At 40.7% G+C, this 15,977-nt stretch overlaps 1 protein-coding gene across 9 annotated transcripts in view; it reads right to left on the bottom strand.

The window, feature by feature from the left end:
* LOC124112017 (rho GTPase-activating protein 20-like) overlaps nt 1-15,977 on the bottom strand; it is a 276,303-nt gene that overhangs the window by 144,695 nt on the left and 115,631 nt on the right. For all 9 annotated transcript variants that reach the window (XM_048384210.1, XM_048384211.1, XM_048384209.1 and 6 more), the window contains one exon: nt 4,542-4,632. In XM_048384210.1, coding sequence (XP_048240167.1) covers nt 4,542-4,632 — 91 coding nt within the window. The remainder of the gene's footprint in view (nt 1-4,541; nt 4,633-15,977) is intronic.

The following is a 15,977-nucleotide window of genomic DNA, read 5'->3' as shown; positions in this document are numbered from 1 at the left end:
TCATGCATATATTTAAACATTAAACATAGTGTCCGAGCCTAGAGTGAGTGAGTGAGTGAGTGAGTTATGTTTAACGCCGCTTTTAACAGTATTCTAGTTATATCACGGCGTGTCAGCTTAATGTGGGAGGAAAGCCCGAAGTGATGCAGGTTTCAGACATTTACCACTGCTGACAAACCTAGAAACATAATCGGGGCAAACCAGGATTTGAACCCACAATCATAGGTTTCTGGCGTACCCAAGGGACGCAACTCTGCACAGCGAATCGCGGCGCCTTAGACGACTGGGACACCTGTGCCCACTGGCAGATTTAGAGAGAGAGATAGTAAGTGAGTGAGTGATTATGTTCATTTGGAACAGTATGTCAGTTATATCATGGCATGTCAGTTATATCATGGTATGTCAGTTATATCATGGCATGTCAACTTGATGAGGGGGAAAACCCGACATGATGCTGGTTATCAACGTTTTTTACATGGGCACGGTGCTAACAAACCAAGAAACATGTGAATCTGGGATTTGAACCTGTTTATTGGCTTCTCTGCACAGACCTCCACAGCCACCCATGTCCCCGACTAGGAGTGAGTGAGCTAAAAGTGACACTTGTATATTTTTTATACGTAAGCCTTTTGGAAGGCTTGTAAACTATAAGCAATAGGAAGATTGCAATATTGAGTGAGTGAGTGAGTGAGTGAGTGAGTTAGTGAGTATGGTTTTATGCCGCTTTTAGCAATATTACAGCAATATCACGGTGGGGAGAGTGAGTGAGTGAGTGAGTGGTTTTTGCATTAACAATTGAAAACAAACAACTGATGAAATAAAGTATCAGAAAATTTTCTAAGGTCAGCAAATCTTCTCTCACTGCAAAAATACACCTTCCTGATCCCAATATACCAGCTACCACACAACTATTATTGCAAAATGGATGAAAATTGTGAGAAGAAAATAATGAAGGAGGGACATCGTGTGAGGAAGATAATGATGAAGGGACATCGTGTGATGAGGAAAACTATATCTACAGGTGAGGTGTGTCCTTTCCAAAAGTATCAGCAGGTCTGGGCTGGATTTAAGCAAATACATCTGATGTCAGTCTCCCAACTCCCACAAGTCCCTGTGACCTAGCCATATGTTGGGAGTCTGTCCCATCACGCCCACCTTCGGCCTACCATGTGCCAACACACAGACAGTACACATAAACCCCACCTCACCAGATTGTCAGACTGCTTGACATTTGTAAAACTCTCCCTATTTTTTATGCAGCAATACATAGAACAGATGCCTCAAACTGTTATGGTCATAATATTCTCTAAGAATCATTTCACCTAACATCCCATGAATCAGAGTGTCACAAAACTCGCCATCTTATAAGTACCATTGTTTTAAGTTTGTGGAACTCTTATTTTTAAAAAAAAAAATACACAACCAATTTGTAAGGATTTAGCTTCCCACTTAGTTAATAAATATGGCAAATATTTGCCCGTTTTCACCATTTGTAAACTTTGATGGACACCTGTAGCGAACTTAAACTTGCCGACCTGCTGTCTGCTGTAAAGGTAACCTATACCTAACAAGTATGCTACAAGACGTGCTACTCCATGTATAACTCTGTAATGTCATAAACTGAATTGAATAAAAAATACTAAAAAAAAAAAAAAGGTTTGTGGATCTGAGAATGTTCAATTTGCTTCTCAATCATTTGAACATGGGTGATGAATCACTTGAATTAAATTCACTGTATTAAATCTACATAGAACATACAAAAAATACAATATAAAAGAACAATGACAGCCAGCAAAAATCTATCAAAATGGATTCTAATGCCATATTTGATGTTTTGTACATAATTTATTGGTCAATTTGCCAAAACAAAGAAAATATTTAAAAATAATTTGTAAAATCTAAAGGTATGATGTGACGTTAAAATATGTTAAAAAATAACATACAGAAATATTAATCATATTGTTATAATTTGACCTTTTTAATAAAAAACGAAGGAAGATTTGTCTATAATCTAAGAGTGTGTCCATGAGACACTGTAACAGATCTAGAGTCTAGAGAGTCGGTATCAGTTTCATATCAAAAGAGGACATGTAGATTATCTGAGATCAATAGCAGATGTCAGTCTGACACAAGGAGATGTCTCCTCAAGGAGATAGCAAGACATATATGACATAAACACTGACGTCAGATCAGAGATGTCACTTCTGTTGCTAGGATACAAGATTAAGTTGCTAAGACACCATAATTCTGTTTAAGTCAATGATTTCATTCACTGCCTTGTGACTTGATGTGCATCACTGACATAATCAGCTGATTGGAGTTCAAGGGCTGTTTTCCCCAAAACAAGCTCCAATACAGTATTACATGGGTGACAACATATTACATACTATCTTATCATCTTTATTCTCAGAGAGGATCAACCAAGTTGTGATAAATTTGTGTAAATCAACGCTATCAATTTGCAGTAAACTTATAAGTTGTATCGCATGAATTTCACCCCAAAAGAAAGTAAAGTACCGTATTCGACGTAATAAGCGCCCAGGGCGCTCTTAAAATTAGTAATAGGGGGCTCTTATTAGAATATTACTTTGGTGAAGACAAAAACAGAGTTGAAAGATATATTTCTCGGTTTATGCTGACAGCCTGAAATGTTTATATACGACAGATATATTTTTTCAGAATGTAATTGCCCATAATTAAGGGTGCATGTAACACACGAGTGCGTATTATACACGAATAAATAAGTCTTGTGTACATTGATCAATCGGAAGGGGTGCTAAATGAGATTGTTCACTAGCCAATATATAAGCAAATATCGCCGTGGGCACTTATTAGAGCAGGGCGCTTATTACATCGGATACGGTACTTGTATTTAGATTAATAGCCAATCGATAACCATATATTTTGATGCAGGCTACAACACATCTCAGATAGAAGAAAGTTTTATATTTGTAGTCTTCGCAAAAGAATTTCCTGAATTGTTTGTAAACTTTTAAGGCCACTGTTTACACAAATCAATAAATCAATTCTTAAACAATGCCTACTGCAGCAAACATAGTTCCTCACTGAAGAGCATTTTACGATGATAAACACTTGTGAATGGAAAACACATCAGCAACAAAACTCTACTGATTAAACTAAGTGAGTGAGTGAGTATGGTTTTACGCCGCTTTTAGCAATATTCCAGCAATATCACGGCGGAGGACGCCAGAAATGGGCTTCACACATTGTACCCATGTCAGGAATCGAACCCGGGTCTTCGGCGTGATGAGCGAACGCTTTAACCACTAGGCTACCCGACGTCCCTGTGTGTTAGGTAGGGAGAATTTACGTTTCAAGGTTTTACATTTGTAATGAAAATAATTAATTTTCTTCTAGTCACTACACAAAAGGTATAATAAATAGGACATTCCATGTGTCTCGTGAAATATCATGTTTCTCTCGTGACACTCGATGAAACATGATATTTCACTCAACACAAGATATATCCTCTACATATTTATCAAAATTCTATTTTTTCACATATGAACATTATTAATTTTAACATTATTTACTATAAATTTTAAATAAATGTGGATACAGTGTACATGTGACAGGAGTTGGGGAGGGTCATGAAAAAAAATATTACATATAATTTGATAGGGGCATGCAATAATGTTATATAAAATGTGGTGTGTGTGAGAGAGAGTAAAATATGATACTGTCCTAAAACAACTCTTACTACATATTTATACATCCTAATATGAAATACACCTTTAATGTATTTACAATGCAACTACAACTTTAATGCATTATTATCAGTTTTATGAATACAGTGTTACTTTTGTTTTCTATTATACCTTATTACAGGACATTTCCAACTTACCAAAGATTTCAAAATTGAGAGTATACCAATTACTGACTGGTTGGTTTCAGGTTTCAAGGAATCAATAATGCAAATTATGATTGTTTTTTTTCCATTATATATTTGAATAAATAAATTGAATCTGTATGAGTGTGGGTGATAAACACGATCATTAGGCTTCAGAAGATGCTTTCCAGTTTAAGGTCTGTTTAAAAAAATACTAAAACATGATTTGAAAGGTTTTTTTATTTCATGTTTCTATATACATGCAGTGTGTGTGTAGGCTTTGATTCAACTTTCAGCAATATTCCAGCAATACCACAGTGGGGAAATCAGAAATGAGCTAACACATTATGGGGGAATCGAACTCGGCCTGAGGCATGACAAGTGAACGCTTGAACCACTAACCTACCCCAAGGCCCCTCACAAGTAGGATCGTGTATCATTAGAGTTTCCTACTGTCATTCAGCATTTATCATTTTCAAAACGAATGATCAATTCTAAATTTTCACCATTTTCCGAAAATACTACGCACACAGAAAACAAAAGGTTATATCCTGTATCTAGTTTGAGTACTTCAACCTTGTACTGATTATATTAATGTCTGGCTTATCATTCCTCCATCACACTAACAGCCTTATAGTCTGTGGCAATACTGAATCTCTAACACATGAGGTCGTAAATGTGATCAACGTACCTTTGACGCCAACATTGCACTGACAGAAAGGATAGGTTCCACTGCCATAAACAGCATACGATGGTCCTCCTTGCTCAAAGACGAGTATTTCCTGCAAGAAACAACACCCACGTCACAGACAGCATCACCAAATCGTATTGACCCATATCACAAGAAGCATCGAAGAAAATCCTCTGATTGATGGGAGTCCTAATTTGTTGATGGAGATGGATCAAGGAAAATATCATAGCATTTTCAGCATTGAAGGATCCTTGGATTACTCAAAGACCCGGATGAAATTGGTAACTTTGGCGCTAACAGTTCCAAAAATATCCTTCATGACCACTTGGTGCCAGCTAGGACAACTTGTGATCATTTCTACCACTGTTTCTATTATTTGTTCAAATGGGTCTAGGGTAAATGCGTACAATGTCTGTTTTCAGGACCAAAAGCACACACAACATGAAAGTACAGTGAGATGTTTCGACCACTGCAGAACAACGCAGTAAGTGCCAAACATGTTCTTGAACATATTTGCCGTTTGCTTTGTGTCAGGGTTCAACCCTGATGACCCAAAGCAGGGACGAAAAATATGTACCTGACGTAAATTTTAATTCAGTGGGGTTGACCGAGCCCCTGAATCAGCTGAAAACAAACACACGTCTGCCAGTGCCCCGGCCTTCTTGCACCCTGTAATCCTCAATGATGCCGAGCGGCTGAAATCGTGGGGTTTAAGCCTCAAAAGTTTTACACACAAACACGACCCCTCATTTCTCCCTTGGACCCTGAGAACTTGCCAAATTAACAAGTTACATTAAATGTGTTTTTATATCTTGGCGTCCAAATGCAATTCTGTGGCGGTTGTTGGCGTTTGCAACTTGTTTCAATAGAAGAATGAAGATTGTCGTGGAGCGAGCTCTTGACATGCAAACACCAAACCCTGATCCTATTAGAGGAGAATTTCTTTCTTATGAATCACTCTTTCAATGCTGTTTCTACAATTCTAATAATATCCTATTTTCAAATTATTCATCATTTGACAATAAGAGAATTATATCTGCAGCAGATGCAAAGTTTATTTTGTCAAATGAACGCAACAATTCCGTCTGGATCCACACTGTTCTTCTTGTCTTGTTTTCAGATTTTATATAATAAACATTTGTTAACCCAAATCTGGAGCAATACCTTTGCACAATCACTGACTGAGATGTCTTGTGTTACTGATAGGGCCTTTTTGAAAAAGCTTCCAGCTCTATTTAACAGAGAATGACAATCATGGTCAGGGTAGGAGGTAAAGTTCAAAGTTTCATTTTGCTTCAACTGACCCTGCCATGATGTCTGAAGTGGTTGAAGGGACACTGTCTCTGAGTGGGGGGCACACAAGGAGCAGCAGTAGGGGTGGTAGTAGATGTAGTGGTGGTAGTAGTAGTAGTAGTGGTGGTAGTAGTAGTAGGAGTAGGAGTAAGGGTAGTAGTGGAGGTAGTAGTAGTAGTGGTGGTAGTAGTAGTAGTAGTAGTGGTGGTAGTAGTAGTAGTGGTGGTGGTGGTAGTAGTGGTGGTAGTAGTAGTAGTAGTGGTGGTGGTAGTAGTGGTGGTAGTAGTAGTAGTGGTGGTGGTGGTAGTAGTAGTAGTGGTGGTGGTGGTAGTAGTAGTGGTGGTAGTAGTAGTAGTGGTGGTGGTAGTAGGAGTAGGGGTAGTAGTAGTAGTGGTGGTAGTAGGAGTAGTGGTGGTGGTGGTAGTAGTGGTGGTGGTGGTAGTAGTGGTGGTAGTAGTAGTAGTGGTGGTGGTGGTAGTAGTAGTGGTGGTAGTAGTAGTAGTGGTGGTGGTAGTAGGAGTAGGGGTAGTAGTAGTAGTGGTGGTAGTAGGAGTAGTGGTGGTGGTGGTAGTAGTGGTGGTGGTGGTAGTAGTGGTGGTAGTAGTAGTAGTGGTGGTGGTGGTAGTAGTAGTGGTGGTAGTAGTAGTAGTGGTGGTGGTAGTAGGAGTAGGGGTAGTAGTAGTAGTGGTGGTAGTAGGAGTAGTGGTGGTAGTAGTAGTAGTGGTGGTGGTGGTAGTAGTGGTGGTAGTAGTAGTAGTGGTGGTGGTGGTAGTAGTAGTGCTGGTAGTAGTAGTAGTGGTGGTGGTAGTAGGAGTAGGGGTAGTAGTAGTAGTGGTGGTAGTAGGAGTAGTGGTGGTAGTAGTAGTAGTGGTGGTGGTGGTAGTAGTAGTAGTAGTATGGGTAGAAGTCAGCAGAAGCAGCAGCAGTAGTAGTGAGTAGTAGTAGTAGTAGAAATAGTAGTAGTAGCAGCAGCAGCAGAAGCAGTAGTAGTAGTAGTAGCAGCAGCAGTAGTAGTAGTAACAGCAGTAGCAGTAACAGTAGTAATAGTAGTAGTAGCAGCAGCAGTAGTAGTAGTAGCAGCAGTAGTAGTAGTAGTAGCAGTAACAGAAGTAGTAGTAGCAGTAGTAGTAGTAGTAGTAGTAGTAGTAGCTGCAGTAGTAGTAGTAGTAGTAGTAGTAGTAGTAGTAGTAGTGCGGCTGTGATATAGCCAGCAATGGCAGGATTGTGTCAACTAATTCTTCAGGGAAACACATTTACTAGTAGTGACAGTAGTGTGGTTGAGAGAGTGCTAGCAATGGCACGATTGTGTCAATTGTCAACTAATTCTTTACCAAAACACATTCCCCTAAGGACAGTCAATCATGTTAATCCAAAGACACTTTCACTTTCCTTAAAATAAGTTTAGAGAAAAGTCTAAAAGGTTGCAAAAACACTTTCGACTGTTTGAGCCAAATACGGAGAAGATTCCTCTTTCCTACCGAGTGTAGCCAGTATACAACACACCATTCCTCCTTGAGCCCGGCATACATCCCACAATATATACACCACCATAGCAGCTGGCCCCGTCCAAACACGCCAAGCCTCTCACCCCAACTAAACCACTCTACACAATCAACTTCTCCACAACGTAGCTTTCTTCAACTCTTACAATATTTATTTCTCTAAATAATCTGTCTTGGACCAATCTGCCAATAGTCTTTTGTGTCATGTTTTAAACAAATTTACAATTTAAACCTATCACTCCTTTCCTTGGTGTCTATGTAAAACCCAAGTTGTTTTTGTCAATCAGTCTGTTGCCAGATGGGTTATTTCAACACATGGTGGGTATTCCTGTTCAGGAAAGAACTAAGACAACAATGTAATGTTTTACACTGTTTACCGAAGTGCAGCTGCCTGTTTGTGACCCGGCTGTTCATGGTTTACATATGTTTATTGTAATAAGAGCAGAGGCAGAAAGTAACATGTTGGTTCTAGGGGTGGACAGGAACATCTAGCCTGTAGTCCCGGATGACAGATGTAACACAGTTATCATTACAAGTTTGACATTTGTCGTCACAGAATACAAAAATACATCAGTGAGGAATTTAGAACCCATGTTAACAGAGGCCATTGTTGTAGTGATTAACCGACATCGCATTAAACACCAGGGCTCACTTGCACAAAGCGATCTTAGCGCTAAGACTATCGTAACTCTCATACTTTACAAAGACTTAGGACAGTCGTATCTCTAAGATTGCTTTGTGGAACAGGGCGAGGGCCTACTTGCACAAAGCAATCTTAGTGCTAAGACTATCGTAACTCTCATACTTTAACAAAGACTTAGGACAGTCGTAGCACTAAGATTGCTTTGTGGAACAGGGCCCTGGGCCCCCTTACACAAAGCGATCTTAGCGCTAAGACTATCGTAACACTCATACTTTTACAAAGACTTAGGACAGTCGTAGCACTAAGATTGCTTTGTGGAAAAGGGCCCAGGGCCCACTTGCACAAAGCGATCTTAGCGCTAAGACTATCATAAGCCTATGTTAAAGTATGGGAGTTACGTATCATGTTAGCGCTAAGATCGTTTTGTGTAAGTGGGCCCAGGACGTCATGGTGTCTGTTAAGTAAACTTGATATTCTGGTTATACAATATTTGATTTTGATTTTGATTTTGGTTTAATATTCCAGCTTAATGATAGCGGTCTGTAAATAATCGAGTCTGGACCAGACAATCCAGTGATTGATATCATCAGCATTGATCTACACAATTGGGATCGATGACATGCATCAGCCAAGTCAGCGAGTCTGACCACCCGATCCTGTTAGTCGCCTCTTACGACAAGCATAGTCGCCTTTTAAAGCAAGAATGGGTTGCTGACCTATTCTACCCCAGATTTTCACGGGTCAGTTATAAAATACAGTTGATTCCAGTTATAACAAACTCAAACCCCAAACCTGTACACAGTATAACGAACTCAAAGGGACCACTAATTTTAGTTCATTATAACCGTAAGACATTATCAGCATATATACAGGATATATACAGCAAACGTCGGGGGGAAAACCCCCCCAGTATGTTAACGTTATATCCGTCAGTTCGTTATAAGCGAGTTCGTTATAAACATATTCTACTGTATTTGCAAACTGAACATCACGACACATCAGCATATACTCAGTACCAAACAAATGAGTGAGTGAGTGATCTGAGACAATAATTCACTTATCGAAATGTGAACCTATGTTTACATGAAGCTGAAAAATGCCAGTTTCACAAAGACGTCAAATACTACTATGTGTACGACAAGCAATCAGTATCATTCAGTCCCCACATGAACTCAGAATATTCCTATCAAATATTGAGTAGTATACTTCACAGACAGATTAGAGTTCTTCAAAAATTCCTAACGATAACAGCCGCTGTGGGTGCAGTCAGTCTCCGCAACTGTAAGATCATCTATTTGTATGAATCCAAACGCTCTACTGCTAAATTAACATATAGTTGTATGAAAATAGCATACTGTTGCTTAGCAACAGGAAGAGCATTATGGTTATCCAGGACATGTTTTACATGATTTTTACTAACCCTCACATCACTCCAGTGACGTTATTGTTTAGCAGATAACTTTACCTCATTTATCAGCAATAACACTTCCTTTCAAACTGATCGTGGAGATATTTACTTGAAAACCACACATGAAAAAAAATAAATACAGTCATGTAATTAGAAGAATTTACTCTAATTACCAGAAATTGGACTAACGAGGATTTCCGGGGCAAAAACTTCGGGGTAACAAAGTGCCCGGATTCCTGACTGACAAGGGCAGTTAAGTTAGTTGTGAGGCAGGCAGCATCCCTGGAGCGACTGCACCAGCAGCCTTGCACTGTGAGGAGACAATGGCAGGCCAGCTATGCCATGACGCATCACTCAGTTGAACTGTGCGTCATATTTATATGTATACAGGTGGCACTTTGTACCAACAATAGGAAGGTATTTAGAACATTCCCAAATCAGAACATATCTCATGTGTGAACAACAGCAATAATAAGCTGACAATGTGTGTATGGTGAGGTGTGGGCGTGGGCGTGGGCGTGGGTGTATGTGAGGGGGTGGTTGATGGTGTAAATGAGGGTGAGTATGGGTGGGTGTGGGTGAGAATATGGATGAGTGTGAGGGCATGGGTGTGGTTGATGGTGTAAGTGAGGGTGTGAGTGTGGGTGTGGGTGAGGGTGTGGACGAGGGTGTGGGCATGGGTGTGGGTGAGGGTGTGGACGAGTGTGTGGGCATGGATGTGGGTGAGGGTGTGGACGAGTGTGTGGGCATGGGTGTGGGTGAGGGTGTGGACGAGTGTGTGGGCATGGGTGTGGGTGAGGGTGTGGACGAGTGTGTGGGCATGGGTGTGGGTGAGGGTGTGGACGAGTGTGTGGGCATGGGTGTGGGTGAGGGTGTGGACGAGTGTGTGGGCATGGGTGTGGGTGAGGGTGTGGACGAGTGTGTGGGCATGGGTGTGGGTGAGGGTGTGGACGAGTGTGTGGGCATGGGTGTGGGTGAGGGTGTGGACGAGTGTGTGGGCATGGGTGTGGGTGAGGGTGTGGACGAGTGTGTGGGCATGGGTGTGGGTGAGGGTGTGGACGAGTGTGTGGGCATGGGTGTGGGTGAGGGTGTGGACGAGTGTGTGGGCATGGGTGTGGGTGAGGGTGTGGATGTGGGTGAGGGTGTGGACGAGTGTGTGGGCATGGGTGTGGGTGAGGGTGTGGGTGAGGTTGTGGGTGAGGGTGTGGATGTTGGTGTGGGTGAGGGTGTGGGTGAGGGTGTGGACGAGTGTTTGGGCATGGGTGTGGGTGAGGGTGTGGACGAGGGTGTGGGCATGGGTGTGGGTGAGGGTGTGGACGAGTGTGTGGGCATGGGTGTGGGTGAGGGTGTGGACGAGTGTGTGGGCATGGGTGTGGGTGAGGGTGTGGACGAGTGTGTGGGCATGGGTGTGGGTGAGGGTGTGGACGAGTGTGTGGGCATGGGTGTGGGTGAGGGTGTGGATGTGGGTGAGGGTGTGGACGAGTGTGTGGGCATGGGTGTGGGTGAGGGTGTGGATGTGGGTGAGGGTGTGGACGAGTGTGTGGGCATGGGTGTGGGTGAGGGTGTGGGTGAGGTTGTGGGTGAGGGTGTGGATGTTGGTGTGGGTGAGGGTGTGGGTGAGGGTGTGGACGAGTGTTTGGGCATGGGTGTGGGTGAGGGTGTGGGTTTAGGTGTAGGTTAGGATGTGGGTGAGGGTGAGGGTGAGGGTGTGGATATGGGTATGGTGAGGGTGTGGGTGTGGGTGAGGGTGTGGGTGAGGGTGAGGGTGTGGGTGTGGGTGTGGGTGTGGGTGTGGGTGAAGGTGAGGTGTGGTTGAGGGTGAAAGTGTGGGTGTGGTTGAGGGTGAGGGTGTGGTTGAGGGTGAGGGTGTGGTTGAGGGTGAGGTGTGGTTGGGGGTGAAGGTGTGGTTGAGGGTGAGGGTGTGGTTGAGGGTGAGGGTGAGGTGTGGTTGAGGGTGAAGGTGTGGTTGAGGGTGAGGATGAGGATGAGGATGAGGGTGAGGGTGTGGTTGAGGGTGTGGGTGTGTGTGTTGGTGTGGGTGAGGGTGAGGGTGAGGGTATGGTTGAGGGTGAGGGTGTGGTTGAGGGTGAGGATGAGGGTGAGGGTGAGGGTGAGGGTGAGGGTGAGGGTGTGGGTGTGGGTGTTGGTGTGGGTGTGGGTGAGGGTGAGGGTGAGGCTTTACGCCACTTTTAGCAATAACCCAGCAATATCACAGCAGGGGACACCAGATATAAGCTTCACAAATAGTACCCATGTGGGGAATCGAACCCAGGTCTTCAGCATGACGAGCGAATGCTTTAACCACTCGGCTACCCCCGCCCTCATTACATAACTGACTAGTTAGTAAATAATCATTTCAAAGCACTCCTCACATCTTACAACAATCTCTCCCATCTTTCCCCACTAGTTCACCACATACTAATTCCTTATTCTCCCCAAACAATGATAGACACGTGAAGATCTGGGGTTCAGCAACCCATGCTTGCAGTAAGAGGTGACTTTGCTTGTCACAAGAGACGACTAACGGGATCGGGTGATCAGGCTCGCTGACTTGGTTGATGCATGTCATCGATCACCGATAAATCACTGGATTGACTGGTCCAGTGACTTAATTGATTGTGTCATCGTACCCTGACAGCGGATCACTGGATTGTCTGGTCCAGCTTGGAATCTTTGCTCACAATATCAATCACTGGATTGTCTGGTCAAGACTCGATTATTTTCAGACCGCCGTCATATAGCTTGAATATTGCTGAGTGAGCAAAACAACAAACCAACAATGCTAAAAAACTAACTGTTCAAACACCCTCATTCCCCATATCCAGACCCTATTCTGATCCAACCAAGCTCCTCTTGCACATCGTGTGCAATGGACTCTGTTCCATGCCAGGGCCGTCCACACCTGTATCTCAGACTATCAATGTAAACCTGCTGCTGATGTTGATTCTGCGATTGCCTCGATCTGTGTCCACCTGATCCAGCGTTAAGCTGTCTATCGTTCTGTAAGTTTGTATTGAAACAACTAAGAAATGCATATGGGTGTGCCGGTCTATACGAAAATGTTTACAAGATTGGGATAATATTTGTTTTCAATGTTTCCAACAGGTGGAATGTGTGAGAACTTTATCGTGCCAAAAACTACATATCACTTCTCAATATTGCCCTTTGAGGAAATAAGCAGAATTTACTCTACATTGTGCACATATCCTGTTTCTAAATGTTTTTGATTTGCAATATCAGTAAACGTAAAACATAAGTAAGGTAAACAGCAATCAGTTCACCAAATAGAATGAGGATACACCAGCGATAGTAAAGAAATAGAATTACTTGTTTATAGATAACCTTTTAAGTTTTATGAGAAAACAAATATAATTATTCTGGCCAAATCAGCATTAAAAATATTCTTTTTAAAAACAAAATAAAAATAAAATTAAAAAATACTTCAACAGATTCACTGAAGGTCATTATCAGTTTTCCAGAGAATATCATTCAGCATGGTTGGAAGTATCCATATTGACAATAGGAGGAAATGACTATATATATCGTGACTGACTGAAGTCTTTTGTTTATATACACACCTGTGGTGTTATTGAATAAACGTTTATATTCCCTTCCTCATGAACGTAATAATAGGAAGAAGAGAATTATATGAATAGATAACTGTTTATTAATTCAAATTCAGTTTTCCATGCCATCCTCTGATGTTTATCATCCATCAAATTACTTATGTTGAAAAGTTTTGTGAACAAAATCAGAAGTGCACGCCTAGCTTAAATTTAAAGCATTTGTCTATATAGTTTTCACAAAGTTCTTTCTTTAGGTGGTAAGAAATTAGTCTCATTCCACCTCTCTTAAAATAGAACACATAATGTTTTGTCATGTACATGTGAAAAACACACATTCTATAAATTGATGACAAAACAAGAAAACATTTGCTCTTAATTAACCTGAAACTACAAAAAGAGAAAAGCAAATACGTGAGAGATTGATCACTTGATAAACAGGTGCTAAATTGAAGAATGGTACACAGGCATTATTTAGTGAGCTAACTTTAGGAATTCTGCCAAACACAATAGCACCGGAGCATAATACCCTGCCTCCCCTACTGCGAACACCAGCTCTCCTCTCCTGCACTCGGAGCCTGGATGGAGCCCTGATGGAGCCTGGATGGAGCCCTGATGGAGTGGGGATGTGGCGACCACTAGAGAGTAGTTTCACATTTGTAGAAGATCTTGGTTTTACAAAATGTAGTTACTAAGAAATAATTTTTTATTTATTAATATTTTAATAATTTATATTTTATTTTATAATTATTTTGTCGCAAGTTCCGATGTTAATACAGTTTGGCCCTCACTCTATAAAGGTTCATACTCCATTGAACTCATACAAAGTGAAGGTCAATTCTTAAATACATTACCCATTTACAGTACATTAAAATATTAATTTTAAAAAAGTTGCAAATAATAGCGAATAGGTTATGATGAAGATAGCATACACAATTCATTTGTTATTACCTTTTTTCACTTTTATTACAATTCTAAAGCTTGTTTTAGGAAATTCAACTCTTCCAACATTTAAATATTTGTTTATGTCTCTTGCCTTTTGGCATACTTAACATGAAAGTCTGAGAAACAAACTTAGGTCTGCTTGATGCATGATTAACAAGGATGTGACTTCAAAATTGGGTACAGAACGTCAGAAGTTTGAAATACGTACCTCAAAAACCAGAAAGGAATAGATTTTTTTTTAACACATTGTTGCAAGGTATTATTAATATTGCTAAACAGGGCATGTGTGGGAATGGGTGTTTTGCTGATGTCAGCAATATGGAACTGCGCGAATACAGACAACATGAACATATCGAACATACATTGACAGTCATATTTACTTTCAATCCTCATTCAAGATAATTGTTTAAGGTGTTTGTCAATTTTGTAAAAGGAATTTAGGAACAAATTTCTTTTAAACATTAACTTTAATCTGTTCATTCAGCATGAATAATCAATGGCTGAGAGTAATATTAATTGTTTATGTTTTGACATTGTCACAAAGAACATTCATATATTTTTCAGAAACATGAACCGAAAAGTATGGAAGACGAGTTTATAAAATGTCTGTAAAGCTATTCGGTGGCAGATTTCAATCTGTTACATACAATGTCCCCGCAAAGTATTTTCATGAGAAGGTGGCTGAAAGTTTTATAATCTCCTTTTCTAGGTTTGTATTTTAGCCACAAAAAACTTATATAATATATTTCCATCAGTGATGATTAAATATTTATATTACTACAACCATTCTTGAAATTAATGCACACTCTTATTGTTGGGAATAGAGTGTTTTTTAATTCTTTTTATTCATTTAATGTTGTCTTTCAAATATTTCAAATTCATTTAATTTTTTGATTCAAATATTAAAAATTGTATGTTCCATTATAACCATAACATACATCTTCCAAACCTATATGCAGTAACGAAATGTATATAACAAACTCAAAGGGACCACTAATTTTAGTTCATTATAACTGTATGAGTTATAAGCACATATACAGCAAATAGCAGGAACAAAACATAAGTTATATATTCGTGATGTTCGCTCTGTACTTCGATTTGATATAATATGGAAAGCTGTTAAATTAACCATTCTTCTCCTGTAAGGTATAATAATAATAATAATAGTAATAGTAACAATAATAATAATAAAAATAAAAATAAAAATAATTTTAAAAATAAATAAATAAATAAATAAATAAATAAATAAATAAATAATAAAAATAATAAAGTGAGTGAGTGGTTAAGTGAGTGAGTGAGTGAGAGTGGTTAAGTGAGTGAGTGAGTGAGTGAGTGAGTGTTGTTCTGTGCCAGTCAGCACTATTCTAGCTGTGTCACAGTGACCTGAAAGAATTGCCAGGGCCAGCCAACCCAGTGACTGAAACCATGAGCAACAGGCCACGCCCCCCAGGCATGATGACCTACAGCTGCCAGGTCACACATTGTGTACACCCAGCCCTCCTCAGTGAGCTCTGGTGACATGCAGAGGGTACTGGGGACCTCGTCTGCCTCTGAGTGAAGGAATAGTGTAATACTCTCTATTTAGACGCCTCTAAATTAACACTTCTGTGTGCGAGAGGGAGGATACTAGAAAATCCCTCTGCCCAAGGCCTGTATCAGATTAGAATATTAAAAGTATTTATAAATATTATCAGGTAAAGAAATTAATTTCTTTGGACAAAAGAACAAATTCTCCAAGATTTGAATCTTAATTATAATGTTTTTTGTGGTGGCGGTAATGAGTCGTGGGTCCATTATCTTCAGAAAGATCTTTGAAGATGTGCCATGTTCTATTCCTGAAATGTTCCTGCATGTGGTTTATAGATCTTAACAGCCCTTTTTGTCTTTGGCAGATATATCAGGTACTGCCTACAGCAAGTTGCTTGTTGTCACTGTTCAGTTTCATCATCATCAAAACAACACGAACCGTGTTGGTCACCTGCCAGGAGTGGAGTACGTGGAGATGGCAACAAGATGTGGAGGTGGGGTGGGAGGGGGATTCTGGGAGAGGCTTCATCATGTTGTTGGTCAGGGGGGTTTGTA

This window comes from Haliotis rufescens, unplaced genomic scaffold (genome assembly GCF_023055435.1).
Source record: "Haliotis rufescens isolate VD_foot unplaced genomic scaffold, xgHalRufe1.0.p SCAF_5, whole genome shotgun sequence".
In the NCBI taxonomy this organism is placed as follows: domain Eukaryota; kingdom Metazoa; phylum Mollusca; class Gastropoda; order Lepetellida; family Haliotidae; genus Haliotis; species Haliotis rufescens.
The sequence above is the reverse complement of the archived record's forward strand: the minus strand, read 5'-3'. Positions and strand labels throughout refer to the sequence as shown.